General features: G+C 39.3%; 1 protein-coding gene across 3 annotated transcripts in view; it reads left to right on the forward strand.

Annotated features, from left to right (window-relative positions):
• NFATC3 (nuclear factor of activated T cells 3) overlaps positions 1–26,999 on the forward strand; it is a 56,701-nt gene that overhangs the window by 16,782 nt on the left and 12,920 nt on the right. For all 3 annotated transcript variants that reach the window (XM_034425437.3, XM_087876979.1, XM_034425439.3), the window contains exons 3-5: positions 8,006–8,168; positions 23,733–23,932; positions 26,068–26,240. In XM_034425437.3, the coding sequence (XP_034281328.2) occupies positions 8,006–8,168; positions 23,733–23,932; positions 26,068–26,240 (536 nt within the window). The remainder of the gene's footprint in view (positions 1–8,005; positions 8,169–23,732; positions 23,933–26,067; positions 26,241–26,999) is intronic.

The following is a 26,999-nucleotide window of genomic DNA, read 5'->3' on the forward strand; positions in this document are numbered from 1 at the left end:
CTTATTTTCAGGGGAGGGTTTATTTTAGCGCATGTGCTCAAAAGCCCGATTGGGCTTATTATCCGGAGATGTTAGGAAACAGGGTAGGAATCTTATCAGAAATATAACTAGAATCTATACTTAATATAAATATATATAAATTTACATATTTATTGACTTTTACTTGCTGCAGTAAAAAAGACTCAAGGTACAGAACATCCATAAGAGAATACATTAAAAAGAATACATTCAAATATCCATGGAGCAAATCACCCTCCCCATCGAAACAACTCTACCTAAAACTTAAATCAATGACCAATATTTTAATTTCATCCAGTCCAAAGAGAAACCAAATAGTTGGTTTCCAATAGCTTATGGAAAGCTAGTTTAGGAGTTGATTAAATTTCTGAGATGCATTTAAGAATGCAGGTCATATCCTCTTTATGGAGAATAATCAACCAAGAGACACCCTCTAAATACACAGTGAAGAACATTCATAGATGATTTAAAGACTTTAAACATCACATGGAAAGACACTGAAGTATTCTCCCAAACCTGAAATTAGTGCCCAGTAATGCTAAAAAAATAAAAATAAATAAATTTGAGAACGCAAGAGCATCAACAGAAAAACAACAACTGTGAGCCTCCATTTTCCTTAGTTCATAAAGATCTATGACCATGTATGGAAAAAATGAGTTAAGTGGTTGAAACCAGCTGGGGAACATGGGCCTTACTTCATTTCCAAGCTGTGTAGAACTTTAAAGGTAAGAAACATCACTTTGTGCAACACCTGCCTTTTAAAACAACATCCCTCCAGATAATCTGGATATCTCAACCCTGTTGGCCTTTTGCAAGGCCTTAAAGACTATTCACCCCAGGTGCTTGGGACAGGAGGGTTAAGTAGGGTCTGCTAGCTGACGTTTTAACTTTCTATGCTGCCCAAAATAACTGTTATGAGTGGCCACATAAATAGTATAAACAAACAAACCTGCTTGTGTCAGCAAGTACCAAGCCAGTATCTTGGTTTCTTCATTTGTACCAACCGAATGTTCCAAGTGATCTTCAAAGGCAGTCCCATATAGAGCAGTCTAGGCAATCCATGCCCTGTTTTTCTTTATCGAAACAGTGAAGCAGAAAGACTTGGGGCAGGCAAAAAAGCAGAGGGAACAGGAGTGACTTCTGACTTCTTTCCGGCTTCCCTGCTGAATTTCCTTGTAGGAACCTTCAGGCAGGTTAGTGGCTGCTGCTGGGTTGGGGAAAGGAACAAGGGATTGCGAGACTGGCTGGGAAACTGTCATTGGCAGTCATAGGTCCCAGATTTTGGATACATTCTGTAAGTTAGCCTATTTGAAGTGCCTTAGTTCCAAAATTGTTGCCCTGTGATGCACCATTTTGCCCATTTGAAAGTCATGACAATGAAGGGTTTTGTAGCATATAGGTTACAGTAGTTTAGGTAAGAGGTGATAAGGGTGTGGATTAGCCTTGCAAGGTCTTTACGCTCCAAACAGAGTCACAGTTATTACCCCGCCTAAATCATACCCCTTGTCCATTGTCCCCTTCTGTCCATCCAGTAGTAACCACAAGTCTAGGAGGACCAATATCTTGTAGACCTACTTTTTCAAGGGGGAGTACTAATCTATCCAAATATAGTACCAGGGAGTTCAAGAAACATTGATGGACAGATAGTAACTGATATGTTTGGGTTCAACTTCAGCCTACCACAGGTTGCAGATTCTGAGTCAAGGCATTGTCAGCATCCCTGATGTAGCAGTGTATAATGGGATACCACCAGCATACTGAGGATACCATAACCTGTAAACTGATGGATGACCTACTCAGGTGGCTTTGTGTCCATGTTAAAGAAGTGACAAAATCCAAAGCTCCCTCCTCCTCCCACCCCACAAGCTGGAATTGGCCACCCAAGGAAGAACTAAACTATTATAAGGCAGTGCCTCCAATCCGTACTTGGGAGGTAATTCTAATTATTTTAATTAACACAACTAATTGACATGGGTAAGGAGGTTCTGTAACTCTAGTGCAGTGGTCGGCAACCTTAAACACTCAAAGAGCCACAACCGGAAGCCCCCCGTTTAATTCTGGGGCCAACCGGAAGTCCGGTTCCCCCACCATAGAGTCTCCTCCTAGCACGGCATCCTTTTTCCTCTACCTGTCCTAACCGAAAGCCCTATCAATTGTGGAGCTGACTGGCAACAGGGAGCCACAGCAGAGGGATGAAAGAGCCACATATGGCTCCAGGGCCGCAGGTTGCTGACCCCTGCTCTAGTGAGCCTAATGTCAGTAGAAATGAGCTTCTAGTAAGATCACACTTGATGTTAACATCCTAAGGGAAGGAGTAACGTTTAAAATTATCCATCAGAAGCGTGAAAGCATAGGAAGCCAATGCTCCTAGGACAGGGAACTCCACAATTAAACCTGGAAGAAGGCAGTGGCAAGTCACTTTTGAATTCTTATACAGAAAACTGTGGGCATGACTCAGACATGTGAACACGTTTGTGTGGCAGATAATGAGATCCTCAGGTTAGAATGTGTTGCCCAAGTTAATGAGTACATTGACACTTCAGAAATAGTTCTGGAAATGATGAGACAGTTAGAACAATGTTGTGGTGAGATTTGCTCCCTGCTGGTGATAGTAATAAAAGAGGAATTCCTCATTCCTCCCAGAATATTCAAAGAAAGAAAAAAAGAAAGAAAGAAAGAAAGAAAGAAAGAGGAAGGAAGGAAGGAAGGAAGGAAGGAAGGAAGGAAGGAAGGAAGGAAGGAAGGAAGGAAGAAAGAAAGAAAGAAAGAAAGAAAGAAAGAAAGAAAGAAAGAAAGAAGGAAGGAAGGAAGGAAGGAAGGAAGGAAGGAAGGAAGGAAGGAAGGAAGGAAGGAAGGAAGGAAGGAGTTAGGAAAACATAAAATTGTCACAGTGGAACTGACACATATTAAATTAAAAACAAGAAAATGAGAGAGATGTTTTAAGAACAGAGATATCAGAGGTAAACTTTCAGCTAATGAGATTAATCATTGTAGAGGTTTATGCACGGAAATAAGATTGAAGCAACACAGAAAAATTGCATTGAAGTGCTTTACAAACAGGGGTATAGAATGACAAGCATTTGTAGACAGAACTTTGTCCCCTAGAAGTGAACTATGAGAGACAGTAAGCCAGCTGTCAAAGAGAAAAGCATCAAGCAAGGATAAAACCTTCTGTTTAAAACAGCAGCCTGCAGGCAATAAATAAATAAATAAAAAAAAAATAAGGGGGGGAGGGGAGCTATAGCATCTTTATATTAAAGAATATGGAACAGGATTGTTTAACAAATGCAATGGGGGGGGGGGGAAAAGAAACAGTATATGTATAAGTAGAATGGCTTGTCCTCAGAAGTTATGGATGCTGCATCACTGCAGGCTTTTAAGAAGAAGTGGCTTTTAAGAGGTGGCTTTTGAGCAACCTGTCTGAAATGGTAAAGGGTTTTCCTGCTTGAGTAGAGGTTGGACTAGAAGATCTCCAAGGTCCCTTCCAACTCTAATACTCTATGTTCTACCGTGTTTCCCCGAAAATAAGACCCTGTTTTATATTTTTTTGAACCCTAAAATAAGCGCTTGGCCTTATTGCCATGCGCTCAAAAGCCCGATTGGGCTTATTATCAGGGGATGTCTTATTTTGGGGGAAACAGTATATATCTGTAACAAAAGAAAGGAAATGAAAGAGAATTGATGGACTTAGAGATGAAAATCAGCAGTTTCAGTTGTTCTCAAAAACAGTGGTAGAGTTGCAGTTGAAAACATGCTGCAGAATCGAACATTTCCCCTTAGACTCAAAAGCCAGCGTCCCTAGTCTCTGCACTCAAAACGCAAATTCTGCATTGTGCATATTTATGTGTATTATCTTTGAACACAGTGGTTGAAAGTATCTCTGCATATGTGACATTTTATTTCTGTTAGTTCTGCATGTTGGAGGGTATCTACTGTTCTATTAAAAGGTAAAGGTAAAGGATCTCCTCACACATATGTGCTAGTCAGTCCTGACTCTAGGGGGCCGTGCTCCTCTCCGTTTCAAAGCCGAAGAGCCAGCACTGTCTGAAGACGTCTCTGTGGTCATGTAGCCAGCATGACTAAATGCCGAAGGCGCACAGAATGCTGTTACCTTCCCACCAAAGGTGGTCCCTATTTTTCTACTTGCATTTTTTACGTGCTTTCGAACTGCTACGTTGGTGGAAGCTGGGACAAGTAACGGGAGCTTACCCCGTTATGCGGCACTAGGGATTCGAACCACTGAACTGCCGACTTTTCGATTGACAAGCTCAGTGTCTTAGCCACTGAGCCACCATGTCCCCTTTACTGTTTTATTAGGATTCTGTTAAACATACACAGACTGTGTTGATATCCAAACTATCGTTACCACAGTCTTGGTTTACTCCATTAACCTAATTCTGGAGTTTCACATAACAGAACTATCACCATAACGTTAGGTTCATATCAAAGGCTAAGACCCCTCCCCTAGTCCTGTAAAGTTAAAACTAACCAAGCTTAGTTTTAACTTCTCCTCTGCTGTTGAGAAGTCTGGTTTTTGACTCCCTGTAAAGTTGTCAAAAAATTTTTCTTTTCTCCTTTTCCTCTTCTTCACTCCCCAAATCTAGAAAGTTCAAAAGAGATTCAGCCAGCGAATATCCTTCTGATGTGCATGATAAGGAAAGGGGAGTACCACAAGTGATACCCAACAGATGTTCTCCTTTTATCAGAAGTGTGTGGGGAGTTAACTGTTATTTACTACTTTAAAAATTGTTAATTGCTCTTTAGTAAAAAAAAAAAAAAAAAAAAGACTATTGGAAGATACTAGAAGGAAAGAAGAGAAGGAAAGTTTGCAATGTAAAGGCCAAGAAGAGAAAAAGGATTGGGCAACCAGAAAAAAAAAACAATATTGGCTACTAACTATACAGTTCTTCTAAGTATACTTTTGGTTAAGGAGGTTGAAACTGGTGGTATTTTTTTTATAATCCATTCTGGCTAGGCTGTTTCAGAGTTTTCAAATAATCCTTTTAAACAGTACTCCAAATTTTGAGTTAGCAACTCAAATATTTCCTATGACATTACAATAGAAAGCTATTAGTAGCTGTGTCTACAGAAAGAAACCTGAACAAAAATTTCATATCTAGATTATTCACCAATAATGTATATAAATTAGTCAGCCATGTTGAGTAAACGTAGCCTACAAATATATTTGTTGACCAAGGGATAAGCACTCATACAAGATGAGGACTTTCAAAGTGCCTACAATATGTGTTAGAAAAATAAACATTTTAAAGTATATAGATATTAAGTTAAAACATTTACACACAGCTATATTTGTTCACCTAGTGTTTTAATTCAGTTCCTTATTAGTGGCAAACTTATTAACATTTTAAAGTTGCGATAAAACATTGACTCACTAAACATTGGCTTTTGATTTTAAAGCCACAATTAAGTTTTCCTAGATTCCTTATGAAGCAGGAGTTTCTTTTATTTTATCCTGCCTATGTTTCCCAACTGAGTTCCCCTAACATTTTTTGTACCATGGTTCCATCGTCTCTAATTATGTTTGAAACGAACTTTTATTCAGTTAAAAGTACCCCCAAAGAGCTAGTTACTAATCAGTTCTTAAAACCTCAACATTTTACTTGGCTAAAGTTTCCAATATCAATAAAAAGCAACCTGGCATTTGACCCTTTAAAATTGGTCCATTTAAGAAAAACTTCAGAAACGTGAAAGATCTCACTTGCTATGGGTTTTGAGCTACCGATATGGTTTCAGTTTGTTTCTTACAATTGGCAAACTTTGGCAAAACAACCCTGGCTTAACAAGCCAAGAAATAGCATGGCTCGAAGCAAGAAGATTAGAAATCTTGAACGAGGAAAAGTTTTGTGGCTGCCCCAGATATTTTGCTGAAGCGTAGCAGGCTCTCTGCAATCATTCTGCAATGTCCTTTTCGGTTAGTTTCACCGCAGGGGCTACCCATTAGCATCTGTAAACAGCTTCTTTCAGTACTAACCATAATTAACTGAAGTTAAATCTGTCACAAGAAAATGGTACAGTGATGTGCAGGTGCAGGCAACTTACTGTTTTTACTCGGTCAAATCATATCCCTTTTTTTAAAATGAAGGATTTACTGATTAATTTTCTTTTAGATGTTATGCGACGGATGCCTGAAAAATCTAATCTTACTTACCTTTGATTGGTACAATCCATTAGCTAGATATCTAAAAGAACCAGTTCAGTAGGAATGTTTTGTTTGTTTTGCCTAACTTAATGTATCAGTTTCAGTGTAATTACCAGTTTCTCAATAGTACACCAGCCCATCATTACTGATTTCTCTAATCTTGGGCACAAGAAATATCAATAACAATAAAGCCACATCAATGTTATACCTGGTGGTTATCTTACGAACAGGGCCTCCCCTGTGAAAAGAACCTGATTGCATCATCTTTATTGGCAAATTCTTTTTGTACCTTTGTTTTGGCACCTCTATTTATTAGTTTTTATTGGCTTTTTTTGACCTTTTGGAAGTTCCATTCTCCAAGCAATGGTGAATATTACGTGTTACTATTAATACAGCCACTATATCTGTACCAGTGCTCTTTTTCCCACTAGTTTATAAAGCAGATCTTGGATCATCTTTCATGCCCTAGCAGTCCAGATGCCCCCGCCCCCCCCCAGCTTTCTTTTTAAAGATATATTTGAAATCCTCTTTGATTTTCCATCTTCTGCAGTTTGGAAAAGGGTGAATGATTGACTAGTTCCTTGAATTGGTAAGTGCATTAATTGGTAAGAAATTCAAGTTCCTTGAATTGGTAGAAGAACTACTTTTAACCTGGAAAAACTCTCTGTTCATTGTGTTAAATAAAGAGGACATCGCTTAATTTTAGAAGATAAATTTAAATAATCGAGACAACTATGAAAGCCAAGCTGTAGCAGTTTAGGATTTATTGGGGGAAAAGTCGATCTTGTACAGATTCAGAATAGATTATTGCTAGCCAGTGCCTGCTTATGCTCTGAAATTAAGGGTTATACATTCATTAGCAGTAATCTTTCCATTACTTCAGAAATAGGAGTCTTACAATCTAGTCATAAATATTTTGGAATAATACAGAATGTTTTCTCAGTGAAGTGGCCCTCTGTATTTATTGTCTTTGTAGTGTGAAATGTTCTTCAGTAATGATTGTTCCTGCTAACTATCAGAATTTGAATGCAAGCTCATTGTTCGTGCCACACTGTGTTTAAACTGTTTCTTTTAAAAAATGGACTTGAAATGTTTATCTGCCTCCTTTGCTAAGGTTGCATTAGGCACTTTTTCTCATGTTATCACAGTACAATATGCTTAAATCCTAGCTTTCTAGCTAATCTTTTTATTTTTAATATTTATCTTTCCCTGCAATAAGAATTCCTGTGTAGCTGGTGGTAGCTTGATGTTCCATTAACACATGTTTAATGTGTGTGCATAACAACAATACTGCAATTCATATTGGATCTTTGTGGAGGGATAGTAAAACTGAATGAAAGGAATTCCACAGATAGTTCACTTTGGTGTGCTCAACAAAGGGCTTAAACGCTTCTGGAAAGTTATGAGTTAGGTCATGCAGAGTATCATGCATGCAGATGGTGCAGGTTTATGAAATATGTCACACTTTTATAATAGAGCTTTAGCCATAACTGTGCCTCTTCATGCGTAGGAGAACTATTAGAGTCTGGGGGGGAAAAACAGTTGATGCAAATTTTTTTCTATTTTTTTTCCCTTGGTCCTTCACATCTGCTTTCTCCTTGCTGATAATTAGTTTAATATTTGTTAACAAAACAATTATAACTGATTTTTTTTTTTTAAAAATTAAATTTTAATGTGGAAAAGACAGTCTGTTTAAATCTTTGTTTAAAACACTTCACGGCTTTTTTACTATATTTATAGTGTGACCTCCAAAAAAAAGTGGATATTGAAAGGGAGGTTAGAAAAAGATTATATTTATATTGAAATATATGCACTTCTTGGTTTTAGCACATCTTCATTGCCGCCTCTAGACTGGCCTTTACCCATACAATATGGGCAATGTGAACTGAAAATAGAAGTACAACCAAAAACTCATCACAGAGCACATTATGAAACGGAAGGCAGCAGAGGAGCAGTAAAAGCATCTACTGGTGGACATCCTGTAGTCAAGGTAAGAGATGATAATGTGTGTCTTTTCTGTGAACCACATTTTCTCCTGCTGTAATGGTATGTGGGACTGGCCTTGGGAGGCAGGATGAAGACTCTGCAGCCTAAGCAGTGGCCTTTCTCCTGCTTCCAAAGTCATCCCCGACTATCATTATACCTACACGGTCTTGGTTATAATAAAAATAATTGTTTACAGGAATGAACATAGTTTGAATAGAATTGTGTCAGAACTGTGATGAGTGCTAGCTTATATTCATGAGCAGTTAGGCCTGCTAATTGTTTCTAACGTCTTGTTTCTTTTAGTGGACTTCATTTAAAAAAACTTCATTTTCTAGGAACATAGCCAGATCTCCTTGCTTGTTGCTGACAGTATCAGAAGCTATGGTCTAAAGTTTATTTACTGTACTTACAGTTGATGGCTTGCTTAGAAATGACAAGAAATTTGGACATAACACTAAGCTGGAGTCATTCTTGGGCACAACAGTATACTTGCGATGAATGAAAAACCAAACTTCTGATTTGTGCTTATTTGGTTATTGATATTTTGTGTAGGCATTAGCAGACTTGTATTATCACAGTCAGTCAATGCAAATGGTGGTTGTTTCCAGGGACAAGTGCACTTTTATTACTGTGATACTTTCCCTTGTTCCAACACATGAGAGGGAAATGGAAAGATACGGTAGCATGATTATAGTCTGCACACAAGTGGTATTTAGCAGAGTAGGGTGCAAGTTTCTTGACAAGCACTAGCCAACAGATTTAACATCCTTTTACCTATGTGCGTAAACAGGAGATTGAATATTTTTTCATAATGTTTAAGTAAGACATTAGGTATAAACTAGAGTGTAAAGCACATGTTCCCTTGATCGTAAAATGAGGTAAGTTGGTGAATGCCAAACAAATACTTAGTTTGTATGTGCTAAACATTAACACGGTATGTAATATTCAGGCAAGCATTAAAATAGCCAGTGATTGCAGGCAGTATTTTTGTACACGGTGCATAGTTTTGGTGTAGGCATGGGCTTTTAGACATACTGCACTGAATTGGTTTAATACATAATCCAGTACAACTTTACGGTACTTGGAAGTAAGTTCAGTTTTGTTCACTGGAGTTTATTCCCTTATATATGAGCCTGGTACTCAGTGTAGATTGTGGCCAAATCTGAGCTACCTTGTTATGTAATCATTGAAAAAAAAATTGGAAAATGAAATGCTGCTGCTTTTATTAGAGTATTAAAATTTTAATATACTAAAAATGATTTATCTTGGATCTTGACAGTAAATGCTCTTTTAGCCTGAGGATCTTGATGATTCATAGTTAACGTTGCTCATTTAATTTAAATCATTGTCACATTGCTCATTTTTCCTGAACCTTTATCGTTATTTTTTTTTGTGAAATTTGCAATAAATGGTTATTAAAGTTTGCAGTTGGACTGGGGTATTTTCACTCACGTGAAGGCCAACATTTATGTGTTGTATACAGTACACAGTATATATATTTTCCATTTCTCCTTTTGATGGAAAACTGAGTATTGTAGTTCATCTAGAAGGAAGTTGGGACATGCAACACTGCAAGTCACATTTATATATAAATGCAGTAATTTTGTAAAACAGGGCAGTTCATTTACAAGACTGAATCAACAGTTTTAAGGATTTTCTTTTATGTAATAGTGATTGAGCTACTTAAATGTTGTGAAATAGGTATTTTAAGATAAACAATGCATGCAAATCTTTTTTATATTGCAATTTTGTTTATTATTTTGGTGTTCTTGTAGAGAATCTGAAGAAATCTGGGAATTCCAGCCTGAATCTTGCAAGATTTCAGGTGGGAATACCATAATTTATGAGATGTAGTGGTTTTGCAAGGTTTATACAATAAACTGAACCTCATATATAACAGGTGCTTGACATGTGCAGGTATGTGTATATATTGTATATATTGCTCAAAAGAAATGCTTAGAATTGAGGGAGAGAAATTACACGTCAATAGTATGTTTTTCTCCATAAAAAATCTTTGATTTTAAAAATGAAAGTTTTCTTTGGGGGAAAAAGGTAATATTGCAGGGACTGCTAAGTAACTGATAGGCATGAATAGTTCTTTTCTGGAGCAGTTGATGAAACCTTCACAGAGCTGTAGTAATAATGGAGATTTTTAATGATCTAATATAATCAGAAGTCATAACTGCATAAATGGAATATCTAATAAATGTATAGGAAATATTGTTGAAAATGGAAAGAGGATATGATATCTTGAATGTAATCCTGGTTGAGAGGGAAGAATTGATTGATGATATATAATTGTCAGGAATATTAAAGGAAAATGTGACCATGTTGTGTGAAGCTCAAAATATAGAAGGTGTTGGAGTTGGATATTAAAGACTTTGGATATCTGTTTACAAAAGTACAAGGAAAACCCTTGGTGAGAAATTCAGAAAGAATCATGAAAATTGGAATATGTGAAGGTACAGCTGCAAATTGTTCCCATGAGAGTAAAACTGAGGATGTTTAAAGAAGCCAGTATATGATCGCTTAGCAAGAACCACTGAACTGGTAGAACTTAAAAAGGTCTGTGTCACATTAAGGAAAGTCAAAAAACATGGAGGAAAAAAAAAAGTCAGGTATTGTAGGAGATGACTAGGTTGAGCCTAAGGTTGGGATCAGTGGTGAAATCTGAACCGGTTTGGTACCAGTTCGCTGGTGCAGACAGTGCGCACCAAGTGTGCTGCATGCGCAGTGTGCACATGCAGTGCACGCGCTGTGCACACATACATACGCAGTATGAGCCAAAAGGACGTGTGAGAAGGTAAGTAGAACAGCGTGGGGGGGTCCGTTGTGCCGCATGATTTAGCTTTGCTAGAAAGCAGGAAATCCTAGCATAGCATAGATACAAATTCTAGCAAAGCTAAACCACGCGGCACAGCTGACCGTCGGAAATACCAGTTCAACCAAATCAGTAGTTTTTATCACTACTGGTTCGCCGGAACCAGTAGCATTTCACCCCTAGTTGGGGTCAAATGCATCATCAGTTTGGAATCTCTACATCAAGTCCAGCCCCTCCGTTGAAGTCCGTTGACTTATCTGGGGCCAATTTGCCTTAACTGTTAGTGGATCAGATTCTTGTGTATAGGTAGCGTGAAATAAACTTGTAATACTTTTGAACTCTATCCTGGTTCCTGAATTCTTGACAGATATCTTCCAAATAAAAATATTAGGAAGACCAAAGCTTATCATGAATAATGATTGTGAATAAGAAAGTAAGAAAAAGTCCTTCCTTGGCTATATTAGAAGGAAGATGATGTTTGAGGAAGATGATGCTTAAAGAAGATAATTTATGTCAACTGTGGCAAAGACAAGCTTTGCCAACCTAAAGGGCGATTTGTACCCATTATAAGCAAAGAGATGATTTCATGCCTCTTAAGAGTTTGATTATACACTTAGGTTCAAATATTATCTCAGAACCATTATCTATAATGCATGAGAAACATTGGAGAATAAGTTATGTCTCCAACTTTAAAAATGGGATAAGTACGAATGTGGGAAATTTTAGAAAGCCTGGCAGCATTTTAGAATAAAATATCAATGTTCATGTGTGAATCATTGTATTGATTACAAGAATTAAAACTTTCTTAGAAAAAAAATATTCCAGGCCAGGTCTCTCTCTGATCTCAGATAATGAGAATGGCTTAAGCATAGTTCTTTAATATTGTACTAGCAAAGCATTTAACACCCTCTGTTTTTTAAAAAATAAAAGTGGCCTCATTATTGATAAGGGGGTTAAGTTTGCTACAGTATTTGGAGCGATGGATGGTAAAGCAGCTGTAGTAAACCAATGCTCATTAATTGATCTATGTCAATCGGTCCTGTGTATTAAAATAAATAATGTGGCAGAAGATATGGATGGGTTGCTTATCAAATGTACATACAACACAGAAGTAGCAAGGCCTGTCAACATTATTGAAAACAGACTCACATTTTAAAAAGGCTTTTGAAACTGGGGAAAAACAAGCAACAAACAAGATAGCAATAGCACTAGCAATAGCACTTAGACTTATATACTGCTTCATAGTGCTTTTACAGCCCTCTCTAAGCGGTTTACAGAGTCAGTCAAGATAAAATTCAATAGAGGGAAAAATCTTATTTATTGGGTAAAATTTATTGGGCAAAATCTTAATGGGCACGTAACTAATATGAATCACCAGCATAATGTGACTGTTAGAATAGTTAACAAATTCTTTTTATAAAATAATTTTCTTTTTATAAAATAATTTTCTTTAAAATTAGAGATTGATTGCAGCCACTCTTGTTCTGCAATTTTATTAGAATGTGCTCTTTTAATTTTATCAAACCTTTGACCCATTCTGTCCAAGAACATAGCTGAAAGGTATTCAAAGATTGGTCCTGAGGATTTCTTCTCTTTTTTTCTTTATCCTCCAATTTTAATGTCCAGCCTTTAAGGTTTTCTTATCCTAAAAAAATGAAAGCAAACTCTATTTTCCCATTTATTTATTTATTTTTGAATTTGTATACCGCCCTTCTCCCTGAGGACTCAGGGCGGTGAACAGCCAAATAAAAACATCAAATACAAATATTAAAATACAGTTAAAAATATATATATAAATTTGGCCCCATTAATTAAAACAATAAACCAAACAATTAAAGAGACAATATCTTCTAAATAATTCAAAATTATAATTCCAAATTCTTCTGGCATCTTAATTCATTGTTGACTTTCCAAAATCCATATACTGAGCAGCCTTTTGCTGCAGAGTAAAAAAAAAATAATCATATTTTTAAAAATTTTAAAACCAAATGTACACCATCACCTTTTAAGGAGATGGAAACTCACCCAATGAACACAGTAATATCTTGCCAGTCCAAAGAGTCTTAATCATCTTCAATATGCAAGAAGTAAAATTCCAAAGAAGTGTTTAAGATGTAAGAGTCAATCAAGCTTAATGTCTGAAAAGGCTGCTTTGTGAATGTGACTTTGATGTGGTCTTGACTCTCAGCCACTCCATTAATCAATTGACAGTGAAAACAGCAGTTTCTGTGATCTGCTGTCCAGAATCAGGTGGGTGATCTTAAGGACCTCTCCTTTGTTTGTTCCCAAGTGATCATGGATCCAGCATCCAGTGATGAGTCACCTTGCAAAAGCTGCCTTGATACCCAGCAAAACCAGCAAAGCATAACTCACCCATAGCACTTACAGGAAACCTTTCAGAATTATTTGTAAATTCTGAAGCAGGATTAATAAAAAATATAATTCTGTTCTGTATTAGTTAGTCATAGAAAACCGTACTGAAAAAGTGCCGGAAGGCATATTTTAGAAATGTGTAGGGTATAATAGTAGCGAATCAAACAGTGAAATTGAAACGGATTTTATAAGTATGAACTGCACAACAGAAACCTATGCTTGGTGGAGTTTTAAGTGGAAGAGCTGTTGCACAGGGGCAGTCCCACTCTCTTGGCAGAAAGAGACCTTAATTTAGTGCAAGGAGAACTGTTACGGCTGGGACGTCTGTTGCTGCAGTGGCTATTTTAGTGTCTTGTCATATTCTTAGCTAAATGTCTATTGAGATTCTCAGTCATCCAGGTCATGGTAGTCCCAAAGGTGTTTTTTCAAGAGGCAACTGGATTTTCTTTGTTTTTCCTTGAAGACATTTCGCTTCTCATCCAACTGAACTGAAGAAGCTTCTTGGATGAGAAGCGAAACGTCTTCAAGGAAAAACAAAGAAAATCCAGTTGCCTCTTGAAAAAGCACCTTTGGGATATACTGTTAGTTCTTCACAACGTCTGCTGGACCTGCCTTCTTGACTGTTAAAATGTTGATCAATCTCCTCAACACACACAGCTAGGGCCAGATTTCACATATTGCGATAGACAAATCTTCTCTATCTCACCGAGACTCAAAGACTTATCAATTACCCTCACCTGGTTTGACCTGTCTGCCGAGACGTTGACTGGATTGTGGCCTCTGTGTGTTACAGGTACTTGGAGCCACAGGTGAGAGCTGAGTGTCAGGTGGGGACCAAAGTTGAACCAGCAGCCTTAAAAAGGGCGCAGCAAGCCCCTCCACCAGCGGTGGCATCCTTTCCTCATATACCCCTATCAATCTTCAAGAAAAAGAGTATAGAAAAATAAGCCTTAACTCCCCTGAAAGTTTTGAAAATCTTTTGAAAGATTTCAGGCATTGATAGCAAAACTGGAAGGTAGTAAAATATGGAAGATAGTAAAAGATGGATAGTTTGCTTATGGCATTACTACCATGTTTCCCCGAAAATAAGACCCTGTCTTATATTTTTTTGAATCCCGAAATAAGTTTTGGTCTTATTTTCGGGGAGGTCTTATTACTTTGGGGCACGTGGAGCAAGATGGGGCTCCTCTTGCCGTCTTACCTGATTTCCAGATCCGTCTCCCTAACCCTAACCAGAGGAAATGGTGGGGACTGGCTGCACATATGTTTAAATATTTTTGGGGAGGGCTTATTTTGGGGGAGGGTTTATTTTCGGGAGGGTTGTTATTTTTTTGGGAGGGGTTATTTTCAGAGGAGGACTTATTTTAGCGCATGTGCTCAAAAGCTCAATTGGGCTTATTATCAGGGGATGTCTTATTTTCGGAGAAACACCGTATGTGACTATTTTCAAACGTGTGAAGACAGCATCCGTTCCAGACAGTTAGAAGAAACTCATGATATTCCCCGACACTAGTCCAAAAAAGAAAATGCAAAACTCTTCTCACAGATCAGTTTCTTTCGAGCGTCTGGAAAAAATGTACAAGATGTAACAGTGATCCAGATTTGAGAACCCAGTGAATTTTTATATTGGGCAAGCGTTAGGCAGGTTTGATTTTTACTGTTCAACGAATCATTGAAAAATTTCTGTCAGGGAGAAAGCTTGTGCTATGTTAGCTAATTGAGAAACAGTCAGTGTAATACCACACTTCTCCTGCTTTGTGGTATGCAAGTGAGAACTGGGTATGTCAGGAGAAAAAGACAGAGTATTGTAAAACGAGAGAACCTAGTGTGAAATGCTTGATATGTGACCAGAAGTGTAATGGAGGACTTAACGGAAATTTTAACTTAGAATTGAATGTAGCACGTACCTTATCACAGCTCTTTGTTATATGTTCAAACAGTTCCTTTATTAATTAGCTTCTCTGTCACATTTAGTGTTCATTCTTCAGATAATTTTGATATAGTGCTACAAAGTGGATCTTATCTCTAGTTGCTCTTGCTTTTTGGTGGTAATTCATCTCATATTTTTCCCCTCTAGAGATATCTAAAAGCTCCATAACTGAACTCTATTTTAGGGCTAAATAGGTATGATGCAAGTTTGAAACACATACCTGCTATGTGCACGTTTCTTAAAATTTAAAAGTAGGCTTTCTTGAGTGTCTTGAAAAGACATTATTGCAATCAGAGTGTAATATGTAAACCCTAACCTATTTTAGAGTAGAATAGAGCTGGGAGGGACCTTGGAGGTCTTCTAGTCCAGCCACTTGCTCAAACAGGAGACCCTATACCAGTAATGGTTAACTTTTTCGGCACCAAGTGGTGAAACTGGAGCGCACGTGTGTGCGCGTGCCCATGCACATGCATACGCCCCGGACCACGGAAGAGTGTAGCTGGCCAGTGCACATGTGCGCGTCAGCCAGCTGCTCTTCCGGGTTCCATTGCACGCACGTGCACTGGCCAGCTGCTCTCTTCCGGGTTCCATTGCACGCACGTGCACTGGCCAGCTGCTCTCTTCCGGGTTCCGGGACGCGCACGTGCGTTGGCCAGCTGGTCTCGAAGACCAGCTGGCGGGTGCACATGCACTCGACGGAACCCTGAAGAGAGCAGCTAGCCGGAGCGCATACCCACAGAGTGGGCATGTGTGCCAAGCTGATCCGGCACGTATGCGCACGATGAAACCTGGAAGAGGAGCTGGTGACCGCACACGTGCTCACAGAGAGGGCTCTGCGTGCCACCACTGGCACGCGTTCCATAGGTTCGCCATCATGGCCCTATACCTTTTCTGTTTTCTTTTCTTTGTTTTCTCTGTTTTCATTCCTGTTACTATTTGCCTTACAATTTTTTTTAAAAAAAAATAGTTTTTAGCAAAATCTCTTCTGCTTTTCTTTCATTTTCCCATTTTGCATTTGATCCTACCTTTTCCCCTGCCCCACATACATGTCGTTGGGATTTTTGGTGGTTGGACTCTGTAGGTATGGGATTAGAATATAGCCAGTTTGAAATGCCTCACAGATAGCTAGGGAGTTTGCAAGAGAATTGACAGAGCGATGCTGAGGGAACTGTTTTATGTGGAACCCCAGTGTTTAAATATTAGCTTGCTTTTTCCTGACTTGCCTTTTATGTTTTCAAGATCATTTTTTTTCTTTAATGCTGCCTTACACAGGTAGTCCTCAACTTACAACAGTTCATGTAATGTCTGTTCAAAGTTACAACAGCACTGGAAAAAATGACTTAATGACCCCTTTTCACGACCGTTGCAGCATTCCCATGGTCACATGATCAAAATTCAGCCGCTTGGAAATTGACTCATATTTATGATGATTGCAGTGTCCTGGAGTCACGTGATCCCCAGATTCGCTTAACAACCGGGTATTAATTTAACAACTGCAGTGATTCACTTAAGAGATGTGGCAACAAAGATCATAAACAGGGGCAAAACTCACTTAACAACTGACCCTATGCTGCGTAACGGGGTGAGCTCCCGTTACTTGTCAAAGTTTCTGCCAACCTAGCAGTTCGAAAACACGTAAAAAAAAAATGCAAGTAGAAAAATAGGGACCACCTTTGGTGGGAAGGTAACAGCGTTCCATGCACCTTTGGCGTTTAGTCATGCTGGCCACATGACCACGGAGACATCTTTGGACAGCGCTGGCTCTTCAGCTTTGAAATGGACATGAGCACCGCCCCCTAGAGTCGGGAACGACGAGCACATATGTGCGAGGGGAACCTTTACCTTTACCTTACTTTGAGTAGTCCTTCCTCCCCCCCCCCCCCATTGTACTTTTCAATTCCATTCTCCCCAAAGTGCATACCAACCTCAAATTGGGATTGTATCCCTGTCCAAGATTAAAGACGAAGAGTTCCCAGCACTGCGAGATACAAATACACACAGCTACTTGGTCTTGTCAAGTTTGAATCTGAATCAATTTTACCATTCAGACCCGCACAACCTCCAGACACCGGGACAAGACATTGGCAGAATCTCTAGGGTACCCTAGGGTTAAGATGCATAGTTGACATCCAAGATAGCCTCATTCAATGGTTTCATGTGAAGGTTAAAAAAAAGGGTCGAGGGCTTTGAGTCTTGAGGCACCTCTCAAGTAAGGATGACAGACTCCATCTCTCTGACTTGTCAACACCAACTGGCATTAACCTGCAGAGAAAGAAGGAGGACTACTGCTACATGGTGCTCTTCAGTTACAGTCTCTTTAGAAGTATGCTATGATCTCTGACTTCAGGAAGAACCAGGATCGACATACAATCTTCATCCTGGCCAGTGGTGTGTTTTAAATTTTTTTACTACCGGTTCTGTGGGTGTGGCTTGGTGGGCGTGGCATTGCTTGGTGGGCATGGCTTGGTGGGCATGGCAGGGGAAGGATACTGTAAAATCTCATTCCCTCCCCACTCCAGAGGAAGGTTATTGCAAAATCCCCATTTCCTCCCGATCAGCTGGGACTTGGGAGGCCGAGAATAGATGGGTGCAGGGCCAATCAGAATTGTTACTACCTGTTCTCCAAACTACTCAAAATTTCCGCTACCGGTTCTCCAGAACTGGTTAGAACCTGCTGAAACCCACCTCTGATCCTGGCTCTTCCAAAGGTCATCAGCAAAAGCAATCAATGCTGTCTCAATTCTGTGCACCTAAAAGATTCTAGAACTTTATAACACAGAAGTCTCAAGTACAGACAAGTTATATTATTTAATACGAGCAACTGCTATATTTGGTCATGAGATACTTTCTGCCCGGCCAAAACGATGGTCGAATTAATATCAACTCTTTCATCCTTTTTTAAAAAATTGTCTCTATCATTCGTGTGTTTTAGGTGAGTTTATGAAATGTTCTAGACATCAAGAAATGGAATTTGAATCTGGAACATTGATTAGCATTCGCTGATTACATTACAAATAAACAACAACGGCCCAGCGAAAGAAAGCAAGAGGTGGGCCTGCCTTTGCAGACTGCTTTTTACGTCAGATCAGAACACATGTTCTCATTTCCCTTATCCATAATTCCTTTGATCTCTGTGCTTATAAACTGCAAACAAAAAGCAGCTCAAGATCAAAGAAGGGCAAATACAGACGGAAGGACAAATGAAAAGCAAACACTTTCTGCTTTGCTCTGAAAGAAAACTCTCGCCTTTTAAAATTGGGATGTTGTTGTTGCATTAATCGGTGGTATGAATGAATGTGATGGATTGTGCCACCTACTGCTGACAGTCAGGCACCCAATTCAGTCAAGGGGTTTGTTAATGCTCCATCAAAGAATAGAGTAAAAAAAAAGTGTTAAAAGTCTAATTGAAAGGAACCTAATGGGATTTTGGATGGTCACACCATTCTAAAATAGTTGTATAGCTGATGGAGCCAAAGGTTTGACCTTGAAATTAGTTGCAAGGCATGGGTTTCGGAGAAAGGTTTTAAAATATGAAAAAAAAGCGAATAAATACTCCTTTCCCTAACCTCATCTTTTATTTCTGCATTGCATCCACATTTAAGGAAACCTACCTGTGACAACACACTACCACAATTCGAGGTGTTTTAGAGAGAGGCTACTGTAGCTTATCCTGTAGTGACCTTCTCTCCTTAGCCTTCCAGCTTTAGTTTAACTTACGCATACACTGACCTTTGCTATGGAAACGATACAGAAACACAAACAGCTTGGCAGAGTTTCATCTGCAAAGCAGTGGGTTGTGTGTCACAGTATATAGTTACGGGTGGAGGGTTTTTAGAGGTCAGTCATGAGATGGTGCTGTAACTTTTCATTATTTACAATATTCTGTATGATGCCTCGTGTGAAGAGTATGTGATTATATTGATGGAATTAAAAATACGTCGCATATAAGCATGCCTATATTTGGGCAACTGCAGGAACTGTAAATGTATTTTAAACATGTTTTGTTCCCTTTTATAACGCAACCACTAGAGTGTAGTATCTGTGTAAAGGACACAGACTGGCATTAATGTCAGCCATTTAATATAATATCCATTGGAAGGTTTATCAAGGTCCCATTTGTATTAATATTTTGGATTGCACAGTCAGTCAGCATGTAGCTGCAGTATTTTTTGTTTTTTTTTTTGTTTTTTTTGTTTTAAATCGGAGCACATATTCTGTTCAAAACAAAACCAGAAGACTTTCCCCCTGAACTGGGATACCTTTTAGCAGGGGAAATGGTTAAATAGAAAAGTGTCTTAAATCAGGCCAGAGAGATTCACTGTCTACCGTGACTGTTGTAAGGATCTCAGAATCTCAAGGAAAAAAATAGCTCCTGCAAATTTCCTGTTTATTGAGAATTAAAAGCCTGCATGTCCCATTGGGTGGCATAAAAGAGTTGGGATAGATTCATTTTTGCTTTGAAGTATTCAGAAAAGGAAAGCGTATTGGAAACTAGAAATTAATCCTGCATTTACTAGACATACTCTGAAAATGTTCTGGTGGATCAGTCTCATCTTCTGGTATAGAGATCAGCAGCCAGTGGTTTATAAACTGCATATGGATCCACAGCCAAATTTCCTTGGCCATTGAGAATTGAAGGATCAAAGCATCTAGGTATTTTTAAGTGTTTTTTTTATTATTATTATGTTTGGTTTGCTTATTGGTTACCTTATTTTCTTCATTTGAATAAATTAATATAAGGTGTTTTCGGGATCCAATGTGGGTCGGTCACTGGGACCAGAGGTTTTCTCTTCCAAGCTTTCGGCCTCATGCTGGAGCTCATCTTCAGCATGAACCAGATTGGATCGTGCAACTTTATCCTGCCAGGAGACATATTCGCCTTCATTCGTAAGGAGTTTTCGCTTCACTTTTCATCAGTGATCATTTCCTTAGCTTTTTGTGACTTGATAGGTTTTTTGTGGATTGTGGGGGTCACAGCTGACCTCCAAGGAATATAAAATGTTTCTCCAATCAGAGTAATTTATGCTTGATTGATTCACTTACCATAAATTAGTTGGTTAATCTTTCGTATCGTATTTTCTTCACTGCCACCATTGTTAGCGCATATATGGAAGGAGAGTATTGGCGTTCTTGAGATGGGGAAGTTTCATTGAGAGATTAGTGGAATTATAGCAAACCAGTTAAAATGAGGGAAGGAACTAAACTCATAAATATAACGGGGAAAAATAAAACACCATATCTGTTCAGTTCTGGTGGAATGATGAGAATATGACATTATACATATAATACTTAGCTGCTGTAATATATTTGGGAATGGAGAATAGCTTTGTTTGTAACAGGAAGAAAACATACGATTCTGACCTAGGCTTTCTGATATAGTAAAAAGCACACAATTAGTCCCAAAAACCATTTTTAAAAATTTTAACAGCTGTGAATTCCTTTCATTCACAGCACATACTGAATCACCAAGAGTTTATAAATACTCCAACAGAGGTCTGCCACAGTCCTTTGGATAAGGCTGGTAAACACCCACCTTTATCTTTGACATGCTGCCAAATTGGCAATTATCTTGGCAAGGCCACACGGAAACAGAGAGTCAAAAACAGAGCTTCAAAGTGCAAACCAACACCATCCACAATGTTGCTTCCTGCAAAGACCCACGTGCCTTTGCTCTTCCTTTATGTCTTATGGGAGGGCCAAACATCTCCAAGCCTTACTCCTGAGTCGTCCCTTTTGTTTTAAATGTTCTTGCCTTCAGGTGCTTCTGCGCATGTGTGCACTAGGAACAGGCTCCCCCTGTTCCTCTGCCTCTCTGATGTCCGACTCCGGAGGCTCCGGAGTCCGCACATAACTCCCAGATGGCCCTGGCCCCATCTCTGCCTCCGATGCAGAGCCCTTGTCCAGGCCTTCCCCAGACTCCAGGACTGGTCCATGTTCCTCCCCAGCCTCCTCACTGTCCGACTCTGCTGCCAGCTCCGCAGGCTGCTGGCAGACCACAACACATACACTTTGAATTCCTGAAAACCCAGTAGGTTTTTTTGCTGATTCTGCTAATATATATGGCAACGTGTTCTTAATGTCTGACCACTAGGTGCTGATTTGTGATGTTGGGCTTTCAGGACAATTTAGGGCAGAGCAGCAGCCGTCTTTGATCTTCTGGATCTTATAGCTAGGCTGATGCTCTCCGTCTGCTCCAATTTTATTTTAAACAGCGTTGAGATTTTGAGAGCCACTCGCCAGTCCAGGTTATTCCAGTGAGTTTTATAATTAAAGCTAATTGATCTGTGCAATTTCAATAACAGCCAGCACTGACTGTTCCAGCTAGTTTGAAATAATACGAGTAGATTTTATTTTTAAAAGAATGCACAATTTATTGCTACTTACAAGTGCAGAGTGAAATCTTGGGTTGCTTTTTATTATTATTATTCCTTTTAAAAAGAGCAGTTTTTCTTATTTGGAATTATTATAAGTGAAACATCTGATGCTGAGAGATAGGATGCCCACGGAGGGGAAGCTGGTGTGATGGATTACAGAGAAGCAGCAGCTTCTTAGGAAGAAGGGAGCACATCCCAGAAAGACATTTACTGTATCATCAATTATTGTAATCAAAATTCTTAATAAAAATTACACACACACACACACACACACACACACACACAAATCAGCTGACTTTGCTGCAGAATGGGAAGCCTCCAAAGCAGGCTTGGTAATGATCTTGGGTGTTATTAATTGAATATAGATGCTTCTCGCCAAATATGAATATGATTAAGCTGGATAGGGAGGAAGGATATTCCTTGGTAATAAGAGCTGAAATGAATTAAATGTAAATTGAATGTTGCAATTTAAAGTGGGACTTTTATTTTAATGATCTAAATGGTTTCCATGTGGGATTATACCTTGATGGTTTTGATTTTGACAGACTTATTGCATTTTATTGCTGCTTGCATTCACACCCACAGAGTTCTTCTTCTAAGTGCAGTAATAGTGTTTCCCCTAAATAAAATTATAGCTTAAAACCACTGCTGAATTACATTGGAACGGATCGGGAAGCAGTTAATCAAAAATCGTCAAAAGGCTTGGCAAGCAAAGTCACCATGCTTCTGTTTTAAGGGTGAGGCAATCTGGCACCCTCCAGCTGTTTTGGATTCTGTCAGTCCCATTCATCATGGCCAATGGAAATAGAATCTGAGAGTCGTAGTTTCAAACAACTGGAGGGATACCCATTCCTTACCCCTTTCTACTTTAATAATTGGACTGCAATACCAGACTTCTGTTTTGGAAGAGCTTCAGTGGTGAAAGAATCAACCAGTGACAGCACCATTGCTTGAGAGACTCAAGGTGAGGTCTCCTTTTGTGTCTCCATTAAGTTGCCCACTGAAGTGAATGATGAGAGGGCACCTCACCACAAGGTAGCAACCGGGTCTTGAGCCTGCCAATCAATCATCAGCCCAGCATCCTAACCTTGAGCCACTGCGTTCCCAGTAGACTGCAATAGGATGGACTTGTAGAAAGGCTGTTTCACGACAAAATCTTTTCTAGTGGAAGATAAGGCTCCTATTATAGTATTTGACTTTTTAAAAAAGAGTTTGTATTATGGCTTTAGGTAATTCATTGGGGACCACATATACAGGAGCAATATCTAAAATATTTGGGGATACCAGTTAGTTAGGATTTCTAAGGTAACTGAATAACAGAGTTGGAAGGGATGTTGGCAGTCTTCTAATAGATCCCCCCTGCTTAAGAAGGAGACACACGGTTGTCCAATCTCTTCTTAAAAACCTCCAGTGATGGAGCATCCGCAACTACTGGAGGCAAACTGTTCCACTGATTAATCATTCTCATTGACAGGAAATATCTGTCTAATTCTAGGACGGATCTAGGTAAAAATTAACACTTTGAATGAGGTCTGTAGATCATCCAAGTCATGGTTGTCCCAAAGGTGCTTTTTCAGGGGGCAACTGGACTTTTATGTTTTTGTTCTGAAGATGTTTCACTTCTCATCCAAGAAGCTTCTTCAGCTCTGAGCGGTTTTCAGAGTTCCCCACTATACATTCCCCACTATCCTGTCAGAGCTGAAGAAGCTTCTTGGATGAGAAGCGAAACGCCTTCCAAAGAAAAACACGAGAATCCAGTTGCCTCCTGAAAAAGCACCTCTGAGATTTGAATGAGGTCAAAAAAAAGTTATTTTAGAAAAGGAAACTATGTAATAATAAATTATTTTTGTGACACAGTTTTAAAAGCCAAGTGCAGCAGAGTGGTTTGATTGTAAGGTTTGCCATTTTTAATTTTTATTATAGGCATCATATGCTTGTGAGCTATGTTTTGGGGAAAACAAATATGCTGCAAATATGCATCTGTATCTGAAATCACGTCTGCAGTTTTAACACTTTCACTCTGAAAAGCTAATCGTTAATTTTTAACAGTTTTTTTTGGTTTCTTTTCAGCTCCTAGGTTACAATGAAAAACCTGTCAATCTTCAGATGTTTATTGGGACAGCAGATGATCGTTATTTACGGCCACATGCTTTTTACCAAGTGCACAGAATCACAGGAAAAACTGTTGCCACGGCAAGTCAAGAAATAATCCTTGCCAGCACAAAGGTTTTGGAAATTCCTCTTTTACCTGAAAACAACATGACTGCCAGGTAGGTCCGAGGATTCTGCCTAGCAAATTCAATACGTTGTATCCCAGAATTCATAGGCTTTTGTGGGTTTCAGGATATGCGGTATTTTTTTTTTTAAAAAAGTATATTATACTATAATCTTCATATATCAACTTCCGAGTGCAGCTCATTGCAACATCTGTTTGGGATGTGATTCTTCCGGTTTGAAGTGGACACACTAAGAGAACAAAAACGGCTGGCTGACACCTGGAGTGCAAGTGTTTCATGATGCAGTACGAATAAGATTCTGCAGCTGCAGGTGGCTTTTGTATCCTGGAATGAGTTGCTTTATATCGGTGTAAATATATGTACATGCTTGTGTATGCACGTACCGACTCACACGCAGACACATCTACGGGAACATTCACGAAGAGTATATACAAAAGGTCTTAGCTTTAGTTTGTGTTTGAGTATTTACAACTATCTGAAGCAACTCTTCACTGACCTTCAGACACATTCATAACAACTCCTCTGCGCCCTCTCCCTCCCTCTCTCTCTCTCTCTCTCTCTCTCTCTCTCTCTCTCTCTCTCTCTCTCTCTCTCTCTCACACACACACACACACACACACACACACACACTAATATTTGTCTGTTATCCTTGAACTAATGTTGATTCTTAAAAAATGTCAGGTCTGTTCCAAATAAGGCAAAATGTATTGTCTCTGAGGTAGTGAAGTACTAAGATCAGCAAAGTAGGCTAAAATGGATTTATTTCAATGTAGTCTCGGTGGTTTCCCAAAACACATTTGTCTGTCTCAATTCTGTTCTTTCAACCTTTATTTTCCACTCCCACTCCTCCCTTCTGCCTCTTGTGGGCACAAACATGGCTCTATTTGCAGGTGTTGTTAAGTGATGGTTTGCTTGAATGAGGACGAGGGAGACTTCCTCCCTCTTCCTCATTTGCCTTCATTTGTGTAGAGGGAGGATGTGAAATGAGAGGGTTTTATGACACTGCAAGCAATGCTTTTGATGACTAGGAACACTGCACATCTGCTACTGACTGACCCAGGAAGAGTCAGTTTATTATATATGTTTTTTTTTTTTTATTTTAAAAAATGGTCCCTGAAAACTGGTGATCCGCTGTTGTACGAAGTGACCATTTTTCAAGACCATTTTTGCTAGACATGGTTTTCAAGAGAATTACTTTGCAGACTTCACAGCTGTTAACTTCTGTCAGTTGTTTATAGTCATGATCCTTTCAGATCAGTCCTGGAGATGTGCCTTTTTCACTTTTTCTCTGCCCAACCTGCAGCATTGTGCTATGTCTGATGATCTCTACGGCTAGGAACCAAGCAGAATTTATATGATTGCTTGTATTGTCAGCAGCTTGCTGTGGTTTTTGCCATCCCACAGCTCCATTGCTGCACACAAAATAAATGCTTTCCCACTTGTTCTAGTACAAAAGTACAATGTCTAGTTTGCAGTCTTAACATGATAAGGAGCCCTGGTGTCACAGTGGTTAGAATGCTGTATTGCAGGCTAACTCTCCCCACAACATGGAGTTCGATCCTGACTGGCTCAGGGTTGACTCAGCATTCCATGCTTCCGAGGTCTGTAAAATGAGGACTCAGATTGTTGAGGGAAATAGGCTGACATTGTAAACCTGTCAGAGAGAGCTATCAAGCACTAAAGGTAAAGGTTCCCCTTGAATATATGTGCTAGTCGTTCCCGACTCTAGGGGGCGGTGCTTATCTCCATTTCAAAGCCGAAGAACCAGCGCTGTCCAAAGATGTCTCCGTGGTCATGTGGCCGGCATGACTAAATGCCAAAGGCACATGGAACGCTGTTACCTTCCCACCAAAGGTGGTACCTATTTTTCTACTTGCATTTTTTTACGTGCTTTCGAACTGCTAAGTTGGCAGAAGCTGGGACAAGTAACGGGGGCTCACCTCGTTACGCAGCACTAGGGATTCAAACCGCTGAACTGCCAACCTTTCGATCGACAAGCTCAGTGTCTTAACTACTGAGCCACCGCATCCTATGAAGCACTATGAAGCGGTATATTCGTCTTAAGTGCTATTGCTATTGTTATAAATGAGTGGCTGCTGTGTTTGCAAATATTCAGACAAGAAAAATGCATCTGTAATTACTTGGTTTATGTCTTCTGTTTTCTCCAGCATTGACTGTGCAGGTATTCTGAAACTCCGCAATTCAGACATAGAGCTTCGGAAGGGGGAGACGGATATTGGAAGAAAAAACACAAGAGTGAGGCTCGTATTTCGTGTCCATATCCCACAGCCTAGTGGGAAGGTCTTGTCCCTTCAAGTTGCCTCTATACCAGTTGAATGCTGTAAGTTTGCTCATTTTTTGGCTGGTGTGGGAAATATTTATATCCATAAATATTTCAGGAATTAAGCTTGTATTTCATGAGAAATATTGCATTGAGGCAGCTTTTTACCTTCTTGCGCTGGGACTTTTAGAAAGCTCCCTTTACTTATTCTGGTATATTCGTCTGCGGACTTTGCTTCTGAGACAGGTAGTTTTAATCTCTTCCTTTTGTCAAATGCTACTAATCATGAAATGCTTTATTTGCTGTAACTGGTAAATGAATTGTTATGGCATTATATTTAATACTTAGAGGTCTCTGGTATCTTAGAGCTGATTGGAACTTGATAACTTTTATATTACTTATTTGGGCACATTATCAGCAGCTTTGATTAGAAGGAAAGATTAGGATGTATGCTGAACAAAAATGTTGGCAATTTTTATGGAACTGCTTTAAGAGCCGAGGTGGCGCAGTGGTTAGAGTGCAGCACTGCAGGCTACTTCAGCTGACTGCTAGCTGCAGTTCGGCAGTTCAAATCTCACTGGCTCAAGGGTGACTCAGCCTTCCATCCTTCCGAGGTTGGTAAAATGAGGAGCCAGATTGTTGGGGGGCAATAGGCTGACTCTGTGAACTGCTTAGAGAGGGCTGTAAAGCACTATGAAGCGGTATATAAGTCTAAGTGCTATTGCTATTGCTAGATCAAACCCCTTTTCAAGATCAAAATGTGAATGTGTGTGTGTGTGTGTGTGGAAGTCTTTCTACGGCTTCTGAAAGCTTATAATT

Source organism: Pantherophis guttatus, chromosome 11 (genome assembly GCF_059756535.1).
Source record: "Pantherophis guttatus breed Tessera chromosome 11, ASM5975653v1, whole genome shotgun sequence".
In the NCBI taxonomy this organism is placed as follows: Eukaryota; Metazoa; Chordata; class Lepidosauria; order Squamata; family Colubridae; genus Pantherophis; species Pantherophis guttatus.